Raw genomic sequence first — 22,840 nt, 5'->3', positions numbered from 1 at the left:
GCTCAGTTTTTAGGCTGTCGGATTAAAGACAGAATAAGATCAGGAACTACATTCTGAAAGACTTAGAAGTTTCCAAAATCTTCAATGGGTTAGAAGCAAAAATGCAGCCAACTATCCATCAGTTATGGTGAGAACTAAGAAGGGGCCTTGGAGGCATGACCCTAAGGGAGTAAGATACGGAGCCCTAGTGTATATATAGGGAAAAACAGAAAAACAAAAATATACACATACTCTTAACAACAGTGAAAGTTAGGCCTATGGCTTTAACAAATAATTTCATAGGAAAAACTATTCATAAGGGATACCCCACATCCCATGAGCTCTACAAAGTCTGTAACTGCACATGCTGAGGGATATCATTGAAGGAAGACACTGGTACCAACCCTTCCTATGAAATCTAGTGTGCCAGGGAATGAGTTACCTTTTACATCTTTTTTTTTTTTTTTAATATATATTTTAGGGAAGGGTCTACAGAATGCTCAGGGTCTCACTACTCTATAGGACTCATAGTGATCCACCTGTGTACAGCCTCCCAAGAGCTGGGATTACAGGCGCATGCCACCATGCTCAGTCTCAATCACTGTCTCAGTGCACCCCAGGGGTGGGGGTGAGGGCGGGGGCGGGAGCAGGCCGGCATGGCAGGCTCAGGGATCGAACCCCCGCCCCTGCTACTTTTCTTAGTAGAGACAAAGTACCTGACACCCAAAGTTAAGGGAGGAAAGGTTTCTTCTGGCTCACAGTTTGTAGAAGTTTCAGTCCATATTTGGCTGGCTCCAAGGCAGTGTGGCATGGCAGACAGGCATTGCAGAGGAGAACGAGTTCATGGTGGGCAGAAGGTAGTAAAGCAACAAAGTAGTGAAGAAGCAAGTCCAAGAGACCGTAGCTTCTTTCTTCCCCTTCTACACGTGATCTAGGCTACTGAGTTTATACCTGGTGCCTAACCAGTTAGGGTCTCACTATGTAGATCAGACTCATAGTGATCCTCCTGTTTTCAGCCTCCCAAGCACTAGGATCACAGGCATGCACCACCACGACAATCTCAGTATGCCCCAGGGGCAGGGCCAGCATGGCAGGCCAGGGATCGAATCCCGGGTGCTACGCTCTGCCTAAGCAAGGCTTTAGTCCGCTGAGCTATCTGGCCAGCCCAGTGGACTCTTTACTAATCACACACCCTAAATTTTAGCACCACACATTCAAACACAAGCTATAACATCACTTCTGCATTATTCTTTCTTCCTTTGAAAATCTCTTACTATGCACTTTTTAACACCCTTATTTCTACTGCCCCATTGGGCTCAATACTTCCATTTGGTAGGAAGCCTCCAACGATCATAACCTAATTCATGCCTTTAGAGGCTACACTTTCCTAGAAACCCATTTACTATGGGAGAAAAATTTCCTTTCGCCCCTGAACCATCTGCATTGAAGACCACCAAAGTCAGTTTCCCATCTCTCTGGACTAAGCTCCCAGCTCTCTGGAGGCTCTCTGCTCTTTTGGCGAATGTTGCAGCAGCACTGCTGCAGTGATGCTGGATTCGAGCTTCCCTAAGACAAGTGCTGGCTCATCTCTAGAATGTAGATTTATTCTGCTTTGAAAGCTGAGAATAGCTGGGCTCCTAGGTTGCAGGGGAGCATGGATTCTTTTCTGACACCTTTCAAGCACTTTTTTTTTTTTTTTAAGAGGAAGAGGTAGTTAATGTTTTATGGAGTTTGGAAAAGAAATAAGGTGATATTGGGGCCTATTTGTTGAATTACAAAAATAAAGTTTTAAGATGAATTTTTGAGATTTGCTTGGGGAGATACTCAGTTTAAAAAAGTGAGTGAAAAGAGGGAACAGGTGAAATAAAAACAGGTATTTATACCATTATATTGTTATGTGTTGGCACTTTTGTGTATTTTTGGAGACTTCCATAACAAAAATACAGAACACTAAGTAAGTTTCAATTGTCACTGTACTTCATCTTTTAAAGGAGGCGAAAACAACTCAGCAGCATCAAAACACTTCTGCCAGAAAGTTCCCCACCACAGATACTTTGTGTTGTACCACACTGAGATCATGCTTGAGTTTTTGTGTTTTTTTTTTTTTCAGTAAAAGTATCCTAGGCTGTCACCTGCTATGTGTGAGCACTGATTACATTTCTTGAAATCTCCCAGAAACCTTTTGGTAGATTACAGAATGATACTATTTCTTTAAAGCAATACAAAAAGGGTCCCTGAGGCATCTCCAGGAGAGGGACAATGTCTCATCACCTCTGCTTCTCCTGCTGAGACCACCATGCCTCTTGCCTGTTCTTTCCTGTTGAAGACCACCAGCCAACCGTGTACCATATACAGTACTTCACAGTGAGCTCTCACTCAGGATTATGTCTACAAAGGCAACAGCATAAGAACATAGGATCTGTACTCACCATTCTAGAATTTAAATATTAGTTCTATGACCCTTTGGGAAGCTGGCTTAATGATACAATCAATACAGTACAGTGATTTAGGCGATTTCGGGGTACAGTTTGTGGTGTTTCCCAGCAGATTTTTAATTAACTCTCCTAGAATGAACATGTCAACGTCATTTTTAGAAAAAATCCAATTTTTCTAACCAAAAGGTGTTAATATTAGAGGTGGCTAGGAGGCAGGATGAGGGTATAACATGGTATCTAAATAATTTTCATAGGGCATCAAGTGGTGCTCAATTAATATGGATTAAACCAAACCCAGTAAACACGACTGTGAAAGTGACAAAAGGCCATGTTCCGAATGACATTACTGTGCTTCACATGAAGAAGAATCATTGTCTATTACAAGTTCTAGGGGGCCAGGATGAGGTAAGAATTCAGAACGCAGAAGTAGAAGGATAAATAGGCAGAGGAGAACAAGGTAAAGAGTATAAAGAAGAGAGGATTCTGAGAGAAGACACCACCCAGAATGAGAGTCTGACTTTTCAACTCTTTCTACCAAAAGGAAACCTTAATCTAGAATTCACTGTATGAAACAGAAAAACAGCAGAATTACATGGGCTGAGAGTATAGGTGGAGACTGGGACTAGCCAGAAAGCCCCATAGCCAACTCCTCTTCATTACTTATGGTGGCCTAAATTCTCGCAGTGGAGCTAGTGGGAGAAAATTTAAGATTTTGGGATGCTGACAAGTAGTTGCCAATTTGCCAAGTAAGTGATTAAAAAAAAAAAAAAAAAAGACTAATAATTACCATCTCTTAAAAGGCAAATTTTAACACTGCCCCCCAGAGTTCTTTTAAAAAGTAAAATATTTTTAAATAAAATGTGTGAAAACATTATATAACCTCACGCCCACCCCCTGCTTTGGACTGAAGATAACTTAGGCATGGGCAAGAATCTGCTTCTGAGGACTTGGTCTCTGAAGTCATAATAACTGGATAATAACTGGCCTGTGTAGGAGGACCACGGGGGAATCTTGAAGATCAATCACTTGGGTCACCTTAAGCCTTCAGCCCTGAGCATGCAGTGCAAGCATGAGCTTTTCCATTTTGTTGTTACTTGCTTTGACTCTACCTATCTTCTACCACTTGCCTTCTGGTGCTACTCTGCCAAAAGGGCAGTGCTGGCACGTCTAAGCAACCCCTGAAATGTAATTCTCTCTCGGCCTTTTTGCGTCTTAGTTCTTTGGGATTAAGGGAAGAAAGCTTTCCAGAGGGCAGCAGCATGTCCTGCTTGTTCCCTGTCTCTTTTCTCAATGGCGCTTCTTCAGCTCAGACCTCTCTGCCAGTCACTCCTTGCCCAGCAATGCCCTGCGCTGCCTCACAGCTACCTGCTCTTGCTTTCTCCTGTGTTCTTGCTTTTCTAAGACTGAGTTCTATTCAGTTGACAGAATCCTTCCCTGACCATGTCATTGGAATTGGTTTCCTCATATGGTAAACTCTGAAGTTATTTAGTATACCCCTTTTTTTTTTTTTTTGCTCCCAGTGCCTTCAGGGCAGGTTTGGCTGGCTTGAGTTGTGGGGATCAAACCACAGCAACCTGAGCCTGACTGCTTTGTTGAAGCAGCCACTTACAGAACTGAGCTAAGGGGCAGGCCCCCTGGCATATCCTTTTTTATCAGAGTTTCTGATTGTTTTTATTCTTTAGCTTCTTATTTTTCTCTCCCACCAGAATGTAAGCTCCCTGAGAACAGCAACTAATTCTGTTTTACAACATGGTTTATGTCTAGGAGTACAGCAGGAGCTGGGAAAATATTTAAAAGGATGTGTGATTTTGAAATGCCTGTGGTTACAATTCCCAAAAATTAAAAATCACACAAAGGGCTGGTGAGATAGCTCAGCAGTCTAAAGTGCCTGCTTAGGCAAGTTTAGGCAGGCACAGGGGACCGCAGTTTGATTGCTGGCACCCTGGCACCACATGCCATGCCAGCCACCCCCCCCCCAAAAAAAAAAAAAGAAAAAGAAATCACACACAGAAAAGGGACAAGTAGAAAAGAGAAAAATGGGAGGGACAGAAGACAGAAAGTCTTAAAAAATAAGTAGGAACAAAATTACTGCCACAAAAGATTATTATTATTTAGATCAAGCACCAGGAGGCAACCTAACTTTTGTATTTCCAAGGACTCATGGATTCAGATCAGGAAGGTGGAGGGAGTTCCTGGAAATAAAGCTAATGAGATTCTGGCATGTAAAAAGAAGTCTGCCTATTTGTCTCTCTTTTTGTGAGAAATCTAATAATAAGGCAGTCACAGGCCAGGGAGATGGCTCAGTAGAATAAGTACTTGCCTAGCAAGCACAAGGGCATGAGTTCAATTCCCCAGTTCCGCAAAAATAAATAAATAAATAAATAAATAAATAAATAAATAAATAAAACATCTCTCACTACAACATGATTCTGTTTAACAGAACATTACTCCAATAAGGCAGTCACTTTTCTCTCTGGAAAAATGAAGACACCCTATATCCAAATGAAGAGAGGAAAAAAAGGGAGGGGAGACAAAATCTAGTTGGATGCTGGGTGCTAGTAGGAGCCAGTCACAGTGCTGGATGTTTTCTCTCTCCCATCTGACCCAGAGAACCATCAGGGAGGTAACTGGGGCTTGTATGGACTGGATCACTGCCAAAGGGCACAGCTGCTAAGTGGAAAAGGCAGCGTCCACACCCAACCCTGCCACATTTCAGAATCTTCTCTCTTGCAACTCAGATTCTCTAGGCCATCCCCATCCTGAAAATGGTGGGAGGGAAGATTCATTCTCTATGTAAATCCATAGGAAACACTTTCCCAGTGGACCATGATATGGCATAATGAAGCCATTTTACCTGTGAGTTTAACAGGCTTTCTAAATGTTAGGAAAATGAAAATAAAGATGTGATGTGTCTTAGAACATCTGGCTATGGTGGTATGTCAGTTTACAAATCTAACTTGTTCTATGATTCTGAGGAAGATGGCTGTATTTGTGCAGGGAAGATGGCCATAGCTGTGCTTGTCACTTGATGAGCAGTTTGAACAGAAGCAAGATTTGGCCTCATGCTTTTATTTGCAAACTGAATTATTTGCGAACAGAAGCATTCCGGAACTGAGGTCTTACTATAGATCCTAAAGATGGGCTAGAGAGCAGTGCAGCCTTCAACTACGCAGATGCTACACTGTCCTGGAAGATCCCACCACCCACTTGCTACTTCTCACCACGCACAAGAAAACAACACAAAATCAAAATCAAAATCAAAACAAATAAACCCTGCTTTAACTTTGAAAGGCTCATATTTAGGTGAACATAAATCTCTTTTTCACCTTTCCATGTCTTGGAAAACCTTACTCTTACCTCTTTGAACTCTTTCACAGTCTTGAAGTATAGTCTCTGTTTCTCTAGCAGTTCCAAATACTGGTCATTCAACTGGTCTCTTCTCATTTTGTTCTCTTGCTTCTTCTTCTCCATCTGTTAAAAACATTTTGGGAAATAGTGGGTGATACAAAGGCATTCTGACAAAGGCTGCTGGCAGCATACAAATGGCAACCACTAACATTTTCATGGATTCCTTTCCAGTACTTTGCTTCTACAAGTTTTTGAGGTTAGCTGAATTATTTGTATATTACATAATCTATAATTTATTCAGAAAAATAAATTACATGTGGATGACACATAATTTGGTTCTTGGCAGCTACTCAATCAAAGCAAAGTCCTTTATTTATTGAACAGTGATCCATGACAATTGTTTTTTGTCACTGCAAACAACTTCACAATGAACAGAAATAGCAACAGCAGTGATTTTTATCTGGGGGCCTTTTGCCCTCCAAGGACATGTGGCAATGTCTAGAGGAAGTTCTGACTGTTGTAACAGTGAGAAGGTGCTCCTGGTATCACTGGGGGTGGGGACAAAGATGCTGCTAAATATCCTACACTGCAGAAAATACCACCATAAAGAATCCTCTAGCCTTGTGTTGAGGTTGAGAAATCCTAATTATAGCTAATTTATTGTGACTAATTTCATGCTGCAAACTTTTTATAATTGTATTTTTAAAGCTGTACAATATTCTTGATCATTGCTTACTTACCTATCTTTCTACAGTTGGAGAATGAAGGTATTTCCAGGATTCTGATTTCATAAGCAGAGTCCAGACTTTGATTTAAGGAGGTTTATCTAAGGTACTGTATGCCTATAGAACACCTATAGTTAGCAGTGTACAAGGCCATATCCTGCTCTCACAGGGTACGTTTAGAGACTATATTAAAACAGCACATAATAGACACATCTTAAAATTCTCAGGCGCTATGAGTTCCCTGAAGTAAACAAAACAGGTAGGGAAGGCACATGGTTTCTGCAGACCGAAGGGCAATGGAGCAGTCTGACCCAGGTGTGTGCTATATTTTCTGAAGATAAAATCAGAACATCAGCCAGCCAAAAAGAGGGCAGAAAAAGTTATGGTGCAGACCCAGTGTTTGTTGAATGAATCATGAGTGACACCTCCCCTGGCTTCACTCATGCCTGATGGTGATTTTGGTTCCAGGAATTAAATTCAGAACCTTGTGCTTGCCAGGCAAGCTCTGTGCCACTGAGCTATATCTCTGGTCCTTGATGGTGATTTTGAAATGGAATTTATAGTTAGTAAGCACAAGTTATAGATCAATTGGCTATAAGTTATCTTCACTACTTATACCCAGGGCCTCCCTCTATTGACCTCAAAGGTCAGTATGTAACCTGGCATTTCTAAGACCTACCAACTGTTCAAGGGGTCCAGCACTCATAGGTCCAATCCAGGCCCTATGTCAGCTCCTGAGTCAGGACTCTGTGTCCTCCTCTTTCTACTGTTCTACATATGGACACCAAACAGCACAAGGACCCTGCTGCACTCTGCTAGGATTCTGGTGTGGTAACCCACCTTTGTGCTGGTCTTCCCAAAGTAGGCAGTCCCTTCTAGTGATATTGATGATGCCCTGCTGTACTCAAGGCCAGAGGCTGCTCCTGCACTCCTAACATCAGCCAGGTACAATTACCTCTGCTGTTCTTCCTGGACCCCAGTTCCCCAAGCAACCAGACATCCCAAGGTAGGGCCTCACAGCCAGGTCCTCCCTCTTTCTAGAGGTGGCTCTAGAAAGGCCTCTCCTTTCTTCTCAGTGCTTTAACAAAAATCTTGCCATGATCAACAATGTTCTACTGATGTAAACAAGGCCCTTGACAGGACTAAACAAGAAAAAGGGGATAAAAAGGAAGGACCATTTTGTATCTGTATATACAGAATAGTTAGGATAGATACACAGCTACTTTGCTTAATTCAATGAGAAGAAAGATTTGTACTAATAGTGTTTGGACAGGATATCCTGTCTGCTTCTTGTACTATGGATAACCACTAAGAAGATAACAATGTACAATGTATTAACTATTGAAAATGTCCTATTAATCAGCTTTGAAACTGTCTCATTACTTGTGTCTAAATAAAACAAAATAAATTAATTAAAAAAAACAAAAAACAAAAAACAATGCACTTGAGTTACAAATTTATCTAGGACTTACTATGGGAGAATGTGGCAATGTAGTAAGGGGATGGGCTTGAGGTCAAGGGTTAGAGTTCAAATCACATGTTTTCTATTCTGTAGATTATGGGTAGACTATTTCAATTTCTGAGGCCCTTCTTAGCTATAAAATCAGCACTTTATCACCTAGATCACAGGTTTTGATATGAGGAATATGTGTTATTAACTGTTAAGTGGATGACACATAATTTGGTTCTTGGCAGCTACTCAATCAAAGCAACTTTTCTTAAATTTAATGTGCTAGATAGTGTTAAAGAGTCCCTTTTTCAGAAAATGAGCTTTCCCTCATTCTACATTTGAGTATTTTTATACTTGCCTTATTTAATACCCTTTAACCTTTTTAAATCACTCCTACTTCTCACCCAGCTCAGGAACTCCAGGGCTCATATGCTGAGTACTTGCTCATGGTATTCCTGAGATCCAAAGATCATACCTCCTACAGGTAATGCCTTACCATGATTTCCTTTTTACTCAAAAGTCCTAAGATAGAGCCAGGAATACAGCTCAGTGGCATAAGCACCTGCCTGGCAAACACAATGTCCCAAGTTCAATCCCCAGTATCACAAAAAAAAAAAAAAAAAAAAAAAAGTCCTTAGAACAAATTCTATCACTTTTACTCAGTGGTGGCCTATCATCCTCTGACAGCCTAGACCCACCAGTTCTGCGGTTTCTGCCTTTGGGACAGACAGACTCAACTGCCACATCCATGGAAACAAAATCCATCATAGTATCATTAGAAAGTTATGTTTTTCTTTTTAAATAAACATGACATCCATTCAAATGAGTGCTGCTGCTCAGAGGAGACCAGCTGATTCCACTCCAGGTGCCAATCAATATTCAAACCCTATATGGATCCCTATTTTAGTACTGCTTTTAAAGTTCACTGAATGAATTCACTCATTCAAAGAACGGTTCCTGAGAGTCCACCACAGATCAAGCGCTAGATCAGCCAGAGGACAAAGACCTGAGCGAGTTTGCTTTGCTCTGGCTCCCCTCACCCACAGGTCTCTCCACCATGGAGGAGACAGAGATAACATAGCAGCACCTTTCACTGGCCAGCACTGAGGTAACAACAGCATGGGGCTGGGGACAGCAGAGAATGAAGCAATCAGGCTTATTGTTTTTTCCCCCAAGAACACAGCAAAGGAAGGGGGAACAAAAACAACAAAGCCTGGTAAACTTCTGCTATTCTTTCATAGGACCAAGGGCACCTCCCTGAGAAGCAGTAGCAGGAGACCCAGGGTGTCCACTGGATTTTGGACAGTCAAGTTCCATCTACTTTATATCCCAGATCATCAGGAAAGGACTCCATTTACTCTATCCTGCCTAACATGTAACTGGCATGTGCTGACTCATGTTTGCTGCCATTTTTGTGGCTGAATAGTGGCAGCAATCATGCTTCTTTCTCACTAATTATACTTTTTTCTCCTTTGACATTACATCATTGAAGTAATTGAAATATTAATGACATTTTTCTACAAGGAAAGGAATATGGAGTACTTTATACCCTTAACTCATCCTTATGAGATGAGATTACAGGAAGCTTGTGTTATAAAAGATTTCTTTTTTTCAGGATGACAGGACCTATGGGCAATTCTTTCTTCCATGTATTTACATACTGAACTCTCTGAAGCACTCTGCCTCAAGTCCTTGAGAAGAAACATTTTAAGTCCCCACAGATTTTACTGTTGAGTATAAGGACCACTACAGTTTGTTATCTATTTTATACAGGACCAAAAGCAAGAGATATTTGGAAGTACTCACTAGGACTGTCTGGAAGTATGGTAGGAAACTAGACCTTTGTGCATGCCATCAGTGTAAGAGGTCAGCAAGTCTTTCTATTGATAAAGTGGGCCCACATTAGGTTCCAGATAGGCAGAGACACCCCATGTTGCCACCAGATTCAGCAGCTCTCTGCAAAACTTGGTAGGATCCTGAACCCCTTGTAGGCTCCTCTCCATTCCATTCTCTTTTGACTTTTAAGGTTCAAATGCCTCTCACTCTAGCAGAAATCAGTTCAGTGATTATTTGCCTCTTTTATAGGGAGGTCCTTAAAAACCAAAATATTCTAGATCCCAAGAATCCTAAGGAATGAAGTGCTAGTGAAAGAATGTCACAAAGCAGAGATCCAGTGAAGAGATGACTGGCCAAGACAGGAAGCCAGCTGGGGAAAGATGGTCTCTGCACCTATAACACAGAGTAGCAGTATTCATTGTGGGGGCTCAGGAGGATCAATGGGTATTTAATATGAGGGAGCTATTGACAATGGCAGCCTTTGAACCTCACTAAGCAGGGTGCCTTGCACAGGTCTTACCCCTGCAGTCAACTGCCTAGTGGGACAAAGGAGTGTCGCCAGGATGGATAACACACTCCATATCAGCTCCCAACCCCTACAGAACTTACAGAAAAGAAGAAAAGAAGTCAGCTGACCTTCATCCTACTTTGCTTAATTCCTTCTACGATTTGTTCCATCTGACGTAAAAACTGGTCCCGGGCAGCAGAAGAGGCCATGGCTCTGAAAGAACAGCAGGATACAGTCAGCACACAGAGAGAGGGGAGGTATGAAGGAAGCAGCCCCATGCTGAGATGGTGGCCTACGAATAGGTGGCCTTTGCAAAGAACAATGGACGCAGAGGGGTTCCTGGAGCCCAGGAAAGTAAGGAGTCTAAACTCTGAGGAAGCACAAAAATTAGCCTGATCTACTATTCATCTTTTATTTCCTTTTTTTTTTTTTTTTTTTTTACAACTTACTTGACTAATACATGTTTTCTTTAAAGTAAAATGAGACTACAAATAACAGATATTATTTATCTTAAATTATGGCATGTATTGCTTAACACGTGAATTTAGTGTTTAAAAATCTGGTAATTGGAAGACATTGTTCAAGATTTGTAAACACGTTCCTAAAACCACAGCTTGAGCAGCTGGGTCCTATTGCTATAAGCAGCAGCTAAAAGAGTTAAATAGCTGATGTGCCAACATATTTCCTCCTTCCCTCTAGCTCTACAGAGTGGGAGCACATAAAGGAACTGAGATTTCTTCCAAAGGGTTGGTGGGCTGAACAGAACTCTTCACAAAGACCTTCAAATTACTGGCTCTATTATCAGAAAAGAAAAATAAAGCACTTGATTTAGAAATGTCATAAGACAGGAAGGCACTAACTGAGTCTGAATCTTAGCATGGACCTGCAGTAGTTAGGATTTTGTTTTTATTTAGAAAAGACACTTAAAATCTAATTCATAAAGATCTCAGTCTTAATGTGTCCCTGCTCACCAAGGGCCACAAGAGGTTTGTGCTAGAAAGAAGATCTGCTATCCAGCGAGCCATCCCTGGGCTGCTGGGATGGGGGCTGGGACGGTCCATCAGGGACATGCTTGAAGGCTGATACGATTTGGGTACAAGTGGGCCTTCCATCCAATTTTTGGAGGGAAAAAATTCATATTCAACAAAGTACTATAGAAGATGTATATTACCTTAAAAGCAAAATCTACTGCAAGGTTTAAAAATCTTTTACAAATTATACAGGTTTCATTATCTAAATTTTAGACCTTAGGAACAAAGGGTATTAATCAGATCTTACCAAGACAAACAGATATATAGTGAGATTAGAATAACTACGTAATCAAATTATTTGAATGTTAACCTTCTCAACTGAATTCTTTCTTGGCATTTTTAAAATTTATTCTAATCATTTCATTTTTGGAAGAACTCAAACAATGTAAGCCAAAAGGGCCGGCCAAAGAACTCAGCAGATTATAGCTCCTGCAAGCAGGCGCTGGGGCCAGGGGTTCAATCCCTGGGCCTGCCGTGCCGGCCTCACCCCTGGGGCATGCTGAGAAGGCAATTGAGACGGCTGGGCATGGTGGCGCATGCCTGTAATCCCAGCACTTGGGAGGCTGTAAAGAGGAGAATCACTATGAGTCTGATCTAGTAGTGAGACCCTGAACACTCTGTAGACCCTACCCTAAAATACCGGAAAAAAAAAAAAAAAAAAAAAATCAAACAATGTAAGCCAAGATACATCTGCCTTTAGCAGAAAGACAGAAAGTACCTGAATTACATTCATGGCATTACATCCTGGGTCTACCTTTCTTTGCCACACTATGGTAGTGTGAGGTGGGTGAACACAAAACACAGGGTGAACAGAGTACCTATGAGAAGGATGGACAATACTTACTGTGAGAAGTTCTCATGAATTGAATTGAGTAGACTAATCTGGGGAAAAACAAAACAAAACATGAATCTCTAGAAGGCTGAAAGATCCTCATACTACCTCAGTCATAGAAAACTTGTTTCCTCTCCACATATTGTTTCCAAAAGGAGCAAAGCCCTTATTTATGCAGATTAACATTAACAGGAAAGACACAACAGAGGAACATGTTTTTACTCTCAATTTTCCTCAAGGAATATCCACCTACTCATGGGAGACTTCTTTTCCTATTATGCATTACCACAGGTCACAGGAGAGGTCTTTGAAGGGCCTTAAGTGCCAACAAAGCAGACGCTAAGCTAATGCCAGGGCACTTTGGAAAGCTGCTACTACAGCCAGTTTCTATACTGTTGAATACCACAGTTTCCAGGGCTATTGGCACAGGAGGAGTTAGCTGTGATAGACTAAGAACACGGTACTGAGCCTATACGTTTCCTCAGAACTCCCTAATGTGTCCTGTGGCTGCTCAGTTCTGAGATCTATCTTTCACAGCTCCATTTCCATAGGCCCTCTGTAGTTCCCATGGTAGAAGCCTCAGTGATGCATTCCAGCAATATATCCTGGAAAATCTCATAAGTCTAGATGCCAGAAACCTGCAACAGTTCCATGTGTGAATTTCAGGTTCATAGTCTATAATGTAGAAATAATAATCTTGTTCTTAATACTCCAAAAAGAGGTTTTAAAGCTAAAATATTCCAGGCATAAATGCATCTAGAATAAAATATACACCTCAAATGCCAAGTTCTGTGTTACTATAGTTTGGAATTTAAAACTCAGTTCAGACTCCCCCTTCTCTGCTCAATGCTACAACTGTTAAAAGAATATAACAACTTTAATCACTGCTTGTGAAGGAAGCCCAATGGGGTTCAATACCACTGAGAAGGAGCTGGCCCATCCCTAAGTTAGGGCTGGCAAGCCTTTCCCTCCCGGGGACAAAGTCCAGGGTGTAGGAATAAGCTATCCCCCAGGTCTGATACAAATTTTGTCAAATGTACTTATTTATTCAAACATTTATCAAATGCCTGTTATGTGCTTGTTGTTCAAGGCCTGGATATAGAGAAACATAAAACTTAACCCCTCCTTAAGGAATGAGTTCGATTTGATTTATAAAAGGCAATATAGGGGCTGGGGAGATGGCTCAGTGGAATAAGTGCTTCCCTGGCAAGCGCAAGGGCATGAGTTCAATCCCTGGTTCTGGGGAAAAAAAAAAAAAAAAAGGCAATATAGGTGAGAAAAATTATAGATGCTTTGATTTGAGTTCAGGTAGCAGGTACATCTATAATATTGTTCTCATCTATTAAAGTACTTACAAAGGTGCTTTTATTATTGCAGGAAGAGGTCTATCACCTCAAGGCATGGGGTGGGTAGGAATTTATATCGAGACTCTACCACAAGCAAGGAACTCTATTTCCTCATTCTACCTTGATCACAATATTCTCATGTGCATCACTATGTGCAATGTGACACTCATCTTAGAGGTAAGGAAAAAGAGGTCAAACTGAAGTTCAAACACAGCCCCGAAAACTGTACTCTCTTCACTACACAGTGTTATGGTAAAAACTGTCTAGACGGTTCTTTTTTATTAAACACAGCTGCATATGCTACCCTGACCATCCATGTCTCGTACTGCGGAGTTCTGAACCATGAGTGGATTTAAACTGAGTGGGAGGGTCGGAGCACAATGAAGGAGGTACCAGTGCCCGTGTCAACTCTTTGTCTCTGCTCTGAAGTTTCATTTCTGTCTTTGCCTGCTACTGATAACTAAACAACTACTTTTTCCACCTAAACTATAAAAGACCACTCATGTACCCCCACTTCATTCAGCAGGTTCCTCCCTTCTTTTAAAACTCTTAATTTGCCCAGCTCCAGAGCTCACAGGATATTTCTTTTCAGGATGGCATTTCTCATGGGCCCTATGAAACAACCATCTACCAGCCTCACTTCACCCCAGAGAATCTGAACTTTCTGGTGATGAATCTGTGATATACTTACACTGAAGGTGTCCATCCCAGCATACGTCCCTTTGAAGTTCCTGGGGTCAACTGCTCTTTTCATTAAATTACTTTCTTTTCATAAAAGTTCTTACCTCTTTTTCCAAATAAACCTTTTTGTCATCCAGGGTGTTATATAAAGTGAAGAACTGCTTGGTTTCTTTGTGCACTGCTGAAACTATAAATGGAAAGGAATCAGCACTTGAGTACTAACAGTTAACAGACTACCCTCAACACTCTTTCACCAATGAGGAACAGCGCCAGATGCAGGTCTATCTGGGTGGCAAACCTCATGGTATACAAGATGCAATCACTCTGGAAACTTTTAAAAGCTCAGGACCAATTAAAATGGAACGCATGCAACTGGAACTCAGGTGATGGCACTGTATAGCCGGTCATAAACCACTGGCATAAATGAACCAGTCACCACTTCCCCATTTTTCTGAAGAATTAGATTGGGGTTGAAGATCTTTTTTTTTTTTTTTTTGTATTTTAGTACAGGGTCTCACTACATAGATTGGACTTATAGTGATCCACCTGTGTTCAGCCTCTGAAGAGCTGGGATTACAGGCATGCACCACCATGCCCCATCTCGGTGTGCCCCAGGGGCAGGGCCAGCACGGCATGGCACACTGGGGATTGAACCTCGGCTGCTGTGCTCTGCCTAAGCAGGCGCCTTAGTCTGCTGAGCTATCTGGCCAGCCAAGGACATTTTACAATAGTAATAAAAATTGCTATGTTCTTGAAAATGGCTTTAGTGTACACATGTCTTTAACAAATGACTTTGAAGTATGGCATTCACTCTGAAATATACAGATACAAGGTATTACTACTGTTATAAGTCTTAAAGCAGGAAAAGAAAAGTTAATGGGTAAGATTTAGATTAAAGCAAAAGACTATTTTCTGGTGAAAACTGTTACCACTGATACCCTATCTCTAACCGTCTGAGTCATGTCTAAAGACTGGCTGAAAGTTAAGGCTGCTCAGTGAACAAGATGTGAGGAAGAAGCAGAACCTGAATGCAATGAAGACTAGTGCTCAAGTCTGAACCAGGAAGGGTATCAGAGAAGCCAGGTCGGGAACTCTGAGGGACATTCTGATCCTGATGAGACGTGGCCACTGATTCAGGATGAGGGAATCAGTGGCCACATCTCATCAGGATCAGAATGTCCTCAGTACTGGGTGAATGTGGTGCTCTAAAGGTAAAGATCACAGCACCAAGATGTCTGTAGCAAGGAGCGGTCAGTGAGAGCCCATGCTCCATGTGAAGTAGGCACCTAACTGGAAGCGCACGGGAAGGCCATGTGGCTGACCACAATGAGGACCAGCTTGGTGCCGGATTCTCAGAGCTCCACTGGCAGTGAGAGAGCATGTGCTGTTCCTGGGGTTCCAATGATGAAATAAGGTTTTCCTGGGGTGGGATTTGTGGTCGGCACTCTGGTCCATCCTCCACCACGCTAAAGTGAGACAGAGTCCCAGGCCTCCTGTCTTTCCCCAACCATGAAAGTCTGTGTGGTCAATGCACCTACTCTGGCGGTAGAGTTCAATGAATCTCTTCTGATACTGTATTAACTCAGCTCGGCTGGGCACTTCATCAATCTTGCGATGCAAAATTGCTATTTCTCGATTTCTTCGAGCCTAGAGGCAAAAAGGAGAGGGAAACAACTTACTTGGTACAAAGCCTTACATATCCTCTGGGGGACTAAAATACTGCCCCAACCCTACCTGAGTTTAATCACATGCCCTAGAATACAGGAAGAAAATTCTGTCTTTGGCTTGAGTGCCCCACCTGAGATTCTGATCAAGTTCTAACAGGAGAGGAGGTATGCTATGAACTGAATCACAGAAAGTCAGGGTAGTACACCAGAAAGGAAGTATTTTGAATGGTATACACTTCCATTCAGAGAGGACACCAGGCCCCAGAGGGCTCCTCTCATGCCCAGTGGAGGCTGGCAATAAAAGGAATGCTTCCCAGATAGCAAGAATTTATGTCACCCTGCTGACTCCATAAATACATGCTAAATTTCTCAGTCTGGCTTAAAAGCTCTATAGAATATATTTTCACTGCCTCCCAATGGACTGAGGAAACTGCCCAATGACTGACTATATGTGGAAGATGGTGCAGTACGGGGTGCACAGGGGTCGGCTGCCACAGGAATGCATCTCTTGCATTACTCTTACCACCTGATATTTATGGTCTCAGGACTCAGAGGGCTCTCAGTACTGTTCTTCAATGTCTTCATTTTTCCCATTCATAAGGCTGCTACACTTGAGCAGCAGATGCAAACCTTCATTCACTGGTGAAATACAGACCTCCAGACAAGAGGACCCCTGACCTCCCAGGAGGAACACAGCTTGGCCAAAGAAGAACACACATGCATTTCTCTGACCAGCACTGTGGGGACTCTACATTTGTCAACAAGAACTGATGGTGGGCTTTCCCTGAAGAATCATAAGATACAACTATGTTCTAAGAAGCAGAAGATGAAGGACTGTAAATTAGAGCCCAGCTTGTGCAATTTAGTAAGGGCTGGAGATGTAGTTCAGTGCAAAGGCCTTGGGTTTAAGCCTTTGAATCACTGACACCAACCCCCTAAAGTATAACTACTTTATGCACTGTATTTATAATCCTTCTTTCCCTATCTGGCCTAATCTTACCCCCTCCTCATTAGCACTTAAATATGCTCAAGTTCTTCACTTTTTAAAAATGTTCTTCTGTAAATATCACCTTCAGCCTTCAATCTTGCTCTGTTTTTACAGCAACCTCACTGGCAGCCATGCATACACAGAGCTTCTACCACCCACTCCAGGCACCCTTCAACCACTGCAGCTGGGCTTTCTTCATGGATTGTCACTGAACTACTCCTGACAGTTCATGAAGCCTTTCTCAGCTACACACCCAAAGGAAGATTCCACTTCCAGCTCTCCCAACTCCCAGAAGCACGTCCCATCCTTTCCACTGAGCTCTGCTCAGCCTGTGGGAGTTACTCTCATTTCCTACCCATCAGAGTTTGGTCTCATCCACATTTTTTGCAGTTCGTCCTGACACGTGCTCACTGGAATCTAGACTCCCATCCATGTTTTCATAAGTTTCAGCTATCACTTACACAGTGTGGGCACACAGATATTCACCTCAAATAATTCTGAATTGGATGCAACAAGCTATCACTTCTTGGATATTTATTCTTGCTTGGAGCCCCCAGATATATCTCATTGGCATTTCCATTCCTATTTCTTGTTATACTTTTTTGCAGTGAGTAGCACATGTACCTACCACTGTGTCAGAAACCCCCACATCACCCATGACTACTCTTTCTCCATGCAACTGCCAAGTTCCCTCACAAGCAGCTCCTCACTCTACCCTGGCAAGTTATTTCATGCATCCCCCTGCCACTGCCTGACTCAGGCCCTCAACAAGCTATTAATTTTAGTGCAGCTTCCTTCTACTCGGATAGAAGCTGCACTCAGTGACTTGGGGCAAGTACTTAATCTATTTGAGTTACTTTTTCATGCAGAAAACAAGCCTAATATTTACTTTCCATCAGGGTAAAGTTCAATTCAAACCAGTGATAGTGAAAGTAACAGCAATGTGAGATGCTCTTACTGACACAAATCATGCAGTGATACTCCAGATAAAAAGGACACTAGTAAACAGCAGCTTCCTTACCTGTTCTTGCTAGATCTTATATACTGACTTCTTGGCTGTGTAACAGGACATTTGCACCTAGTTAAGATGTATTTGTATTTGTTTGTTCTTGCTTTACTCACCTGTAGTAAACGGATCTTGTAAAGTTTCTCTTTTTCCATATTATACCGCCTGTCTAGGTCTTCCTAAAAATTAAACAAAGGCCATGATTATCTGGGAATAGAAAACTTTATTTTGTATGGAGTCTTTGGACGATGAGTATTATCATATTTTCCCTATCTTGAGAACCCAATTTTTTTATGTCAAATCACCAGCTTCAAGATCTATTTTCATGTAAGACCCTATATATGTCTTTTAAAGCAAGCTGTAACAATTTTTCCTCAGGCAAGGATCTTGGCTGAATTCAGTATTAAGTGAAGTAACTTCCATACTTATGTACCCTTCTCTCATACTGAAAGAAAAAAAGAAAAGGTCTGTGATAATGATGTGGCAGTTAGAATTTACTGTTTTATGTATCTGAAAATGATTTCTGGTTTTTGTTCAATAAAACAAAAGCCACACATGACTGTTTAAATTTACATGAACTAAAATGTTTTCAAACTTCAATTTTCCAGGTGTAAGACACATTTCAAGTGCTTGGTAGCCGCATATAATTGGTGATTATTGCATTAGTGTAGACACAGAACGTTTCCATCCCTATACAAAGTTCCACTGGAGAATACTTCCATGGAGAAAAGTCACTGTTCATGCACTGAACCAACAGTCGTACCTGGAAGTATTATTTCTTCAGAGAAAGTTACAAAACAAGTCAGAGGTGCCCTTGTCCCCAGCATGTGTGCATCTACACACAAGTGTTAGAATACACATTCACATACCAGGGCTCAGTTATAGGCAACCTCCAACAGATTTCACTATTGGGAGTCCTGAGGCCTATTCTCCTAGCAGGTTATGAAGAAACACCTTAAATAAGACAACACTTAGAGCTTTTTTGCCTTTCCTTTCCTCATCCCTTTCCTTTTCTTTTTCTCCTGGAGGTTTACTACAGACAGACCAGCACAGGCTTGCCCTTCTCAGCTATGAAGACAAAATATTTACAACCTGAACTGAATGAAAACTCACCAGAATGGTGAGCATTAGGGCCATCCTTGGTGAGGTCCCACCTCCATTTGAGGAGCCAGGTCTGTCGAAAGGTACAGTGCCCCTAAAAGCCCAGCAAATGAAGAGATAGCTGGTGAAACTATTGAAGCAGGTCTGAAACCTGCTGAGAGAATGGGAAACTGCCACACGTTCTGGTATAACATTCAGAATGAGCAGGTACTTACATTGTGAGTCATCACAGAGGTCAGCACACCATCCGGCCCTCCATTGGAGAGTGTCTGAAAGGATGAAAGCATAATAAATACCTTTCCTGACAACAGCATATAGGATGGAAGCTGAGAGCCTAATGTAGGAAGGAGATGAGAAGCAGGAAGAATAGTAGAACTAAGAAATACCTTGATGTTTACTTAGCATGTCTAAAGAGAGAACAAAGCAAAGGCCCATATTTTGAGCTTCAGGTTCTAAACTATTCTTCAATGTCTATCAGTTAAACCCTAAAAAGCTAAACTGTACCTCTTTCTAAATGTAAGAACCCTTGTAATAAAATGTACTAAGATGAGGGACTCCTGAAAGTCTATGATCTGTGTAAACTCAGAGGCTGGCTGAACTGATGAATCATGCCTCAAAAGTTAGAAGTTTGAGAAGCAATTGTAAAGACAGACTGTGAGAGTAGATGGTGTAAGACAGCACTGCAATCCTGGCTGTGCAACATGGCCAGGCTGAAATGGGTAAAGAAGTCTTCCTGAGTCCTGGTCTCACCACTGAAGTAGTAGTGTCCTGAACAGCCCAGAGCAGTCAGTAGAGAGTGCCAGGCCCAGCGTGGGACCTCCAAGCTGATGGATGGCTTGGAGAATTCTCGTCTTAACTTCAGAGCTTCAAGGTTTCCTTTATTTAAGAGTGAGGGAGGTGCAACCCATAAGCCATAAGGCAAACCCAAGTCTCATATCCTACTAAGCACAGGGACCCTCAGTTAATAAACTATGAATAAAGTGTGAGATAAGAAAACACAAGCAAAGGAATCAGATTTTCCCATCTCAAATTTTTGATTTAACATTCGATGGAAATCTATGTTTGGTTCCTGGAAGAGCAAGTCTTTTAATCAGAGATCCAGCTGGTCAGATGTGTTCCTTAAATTTAAAATGCTCCTGCAGTCCTGAGGCTCTAACATGAATCCCAGCACTGCTCTCCTCTTTCATGCTCCTTGCTATATATTATGAGTGAGATATACCTCATGGCTAAGGGTTAAATGGGCAAACTGAAAGAAAATTTAAAGAACAAGTGGAATGGGAAATAGCTCGGACAGACACCTCCTGATGGTGGAAGAGGTCAGAGTTGTATAATTCAGTGTCTGGTGCCTGTATTTCCTCCTACTGTGTCTCCTGCTGCCTTTTACCCTCTAAAGGAAAGAAGGAAGACAGGTACAAGCCTAAGAAAGTTGTGGGAGGGAAACAGTCGAGAATATGTTTACAAGCTCAGGTTAAGTGAAAGGGAAGTCCTTTTTGACATTAGAATAGCTTGTCCCATATAGGTCCTAACAGCAGCTGGTGGTCCTAAGGACTAACTCAGGCCTTTACCTTTTCGTCTGGCGCTCTCTCGGCTTTCAGGCTTTCAATTTCCTGTTGCAGCCGCGTCATCTCCTCCTTGAAAAGCAATATGAACTTTTACAAAACAACACAAAGTAGTAACTAGATGAAATTATTTAAATACTATTGATCCAGAAATCACATTACTTTCATTTCATGGAGTTTATGTTGCAAGTAACAAATCAATGAGAAACAAGCTGCTCTGGTTCCAATTTTCAGTCTGAGAGAGTTCTTTTCAGGAGGAAAAGACAGCTGTTCTTCACCTGAAAAGGGCCTTCCTTTTAAAAGGCCGCTGACTTGTGTAGTTATCACTCAGACATGAAATGAGTGAGAAGCTGCAAGGCCGGTTTCAGTTAGGCTTAGCTGCTGCCTCTCCCCATCTCTGCCTTAGCCAAGTGTCTACCCTGCCATCTGCTCTGCCCTAACATTCAGCTTCCTCATGGCTCCTGTGGGACTGGCCTTTTCTCCCTTGAAGCACACCCAACTTGCCAGGCTTATCTGTGGCCTCCTGCTGCAGTCACTGTGCAATGGTCACCTACACCACTAAAATGCAAGCTTCCAGATGGCAGCAGCTTGGGCTTATTATACATAAGGCACACAAGCATCCTAGGTTTCGAGCATAATCTTAGCTTTGTGTGGTATTATCTTCACAAAAGCCACCTGTCAACAAAGTATGATGTACTTTAAAAAATTTTCCAAGATTTTTCTTTACAATTCATTTGTAAATTAGTTACCATCCTCTCCGTTTTGGGGCCTGGCATACAGTTATTAGCTCACTCAGTCTGGTGTCCTCACATGACTGGAATTAACTGTGTGGCTAGGTCTGCTTTTTACACTGTATTAGACAGGATGCCCCGACAGCTCAGGGATGGTAAACTGAGCTTTCACAAAAGTCCTGGTTTGTCTCCCAACACCAAACCACACTTACTCGGCAATGTGCTTTAAACTCCTGTTCCTGACTTTTCAGATTTTCATTCATGGCTACAAGTGCTCTCAAGTTCTGTAGAATACTGAAGAGAAAAGACAAAAAAAAAAAAAAAAAAGACAGATATATGGCAGGCTATTATGATTTTATGTATCATAGCTAAAACCAGAGCGCAGCTAAAAAGGACTTCATTTTTAATTTCTTTTGTCTCTTCCACAAGTGTCTACTGGATTTTCCATAAACGGTAATGATTTCCATTTAATTGATATTAATGTTCACTTATATAAAAGACCATCCAGTAGATCCAAAAGAAACTGCAGATTCTAGAGTTAAAATGTCCACTGCAGAAACATCGATGAGTTTCAATATTTCTGGATATATTTATTTTTTAAAATAATTTTATTGAGAAACAAATAGCTATGAGACAGTATCAAAACCGATTACTAGCAGTTTCAATAATCAATACATTGCATATTGTCTTAGTGGTTATTCATTGCACAAGATGCAGACATGATATCCTGTCCAGAGACACTATCAGAACAAATCCCTCTATTCACTGAATTAAGAGAATACAGCTGTGTATCTGTCCTACTTTGAATACACAGATACCAAATGGTGGTTCATTTGTATCCCCCTTTTTTGTTTAGTGTTGTTAGAAATGGGTATTCCAATGTCATTTAAATATTGTAAGTGTGTGAATTCAGCAAAATATTCCAATATAGTCCAGTAGTCCATAATAGTAGTGGGTTTTCCATAAGACTGGCAATGTCAGAAGTTGTTGAGCCTTTTATAGCTCAGCATATTAATATGGCTTTACTTTTTATGTTTCGTGTTTGAGCTTTTCTGCTGGATGGTAGATAAAGCAAGACTTATATTACAAGAAATGTAATTTCTGTATCTGATAAAGTCAGTCAAATCCCCTCAGGATTTATCCTGAAACCCTGTACCACAGTTTGCAGATCCTTTGTCACTGTCAGCCATGTGGATGAGTCACGACCATTGCTTGGCCAGTTTGCCCTCTGTGACAGCCTGAGAGAATGTGTTCTCTCCATGTGACTCTCGTTAGGCACACTCTGCATCACTGATCACTGTCCTCTGCGGCCCCATAATCTCCTTGATCAGAAAATTTGGTACACAACTGAGTTACATGATGTTACAGTACAGGTTCTCCTCTGTCCTGAGTCTTCACTGACCTTGAAAGGCTAGGGCCAAAATGCTGGCTGTCCTTGCAGCCCTTCTTTTTTTTTTTGGTCTGCAAACTTAGGTTGTTAACCCTCCAGAAGAGAAGCTTATTATTATTACCCTACAACATAGGCAGTTGAGCTTAACCTCACTATCTGTCTGAATATCAAACATCTTAGGCATAACATGGAACAGGTATTTTCCATCAAGTATTGATATGTTAAAC

The 22,840-nt window shown here is 41.6% G+C and overlaps 1 protein-coding gene across 2 annotated transcripts in view; it reads right to left on the bottom strand.

Annotated features, from left to right (window-relative positions):
• Ccdc93 (coiled-coil domain containing 93) overlaps positions 1–22,840 on the bottom strand; it is an 87,955-nt gene that overhangs the window by 3,769 nt on the left and 61,346 nt on the right. For both annotated transcript variants that reach the window (XM_023709707.1, XM_004626365.2), the window contains 9 exons: positions 21,436–21,517; positions 20,499–20,564; positions 19,149–19,202; positions 17,949–18,011; positions 15,710–15,818; positions 14,276–14,358; positions 12,157–12,194; positions 10,410–10,494; positions 5,772–5,885 (listed from right to left, as the gene is read on the bottom strand). In XM_023709707.1, the coding sequence (XP_023565475.1) occupies positions 5,772–5,885; positions 10,410–10,494; positions 12,157–12,194; positions 14,276–14,358; positions 15,710–15,818; positions 17,949–18,011; positions 19,149–19,202; positions 20,499–20,564; positions 21,436–21,517 (694 nt within the window). The remainder of the gene's footprint in view (positions 1–5,771; positions 5,886–10,409; positions 10,495–12,156; positions 12,195–14,275; positions 14,359–15,709; positions 15,819–17,948; positions 18,012–19,148; positions 19,203–20,498; positions 20,565–21,435; positions 21,518–22,840) is intronic.

The sequence above is a fragment of the Octodon degus genome, unplaced genomic scaffold (assembly GCF_000260255.1).
Source record: "Octodon degus isolate 3935 unplaced genomic scaffold, OctDeg1.0 scaffold00014, whole genome shotgun sequence".
Lineage (NCBI taxonomy): Eukaryota > Metazoa > Chordata > Mammalia > Rodentia > Octodontidae > Octodon > Octodon degus.
Note: the sequence above shows the minus strand (reverse complement) of the source record. Positions and strands in the feature narration are given on the sequence as shown.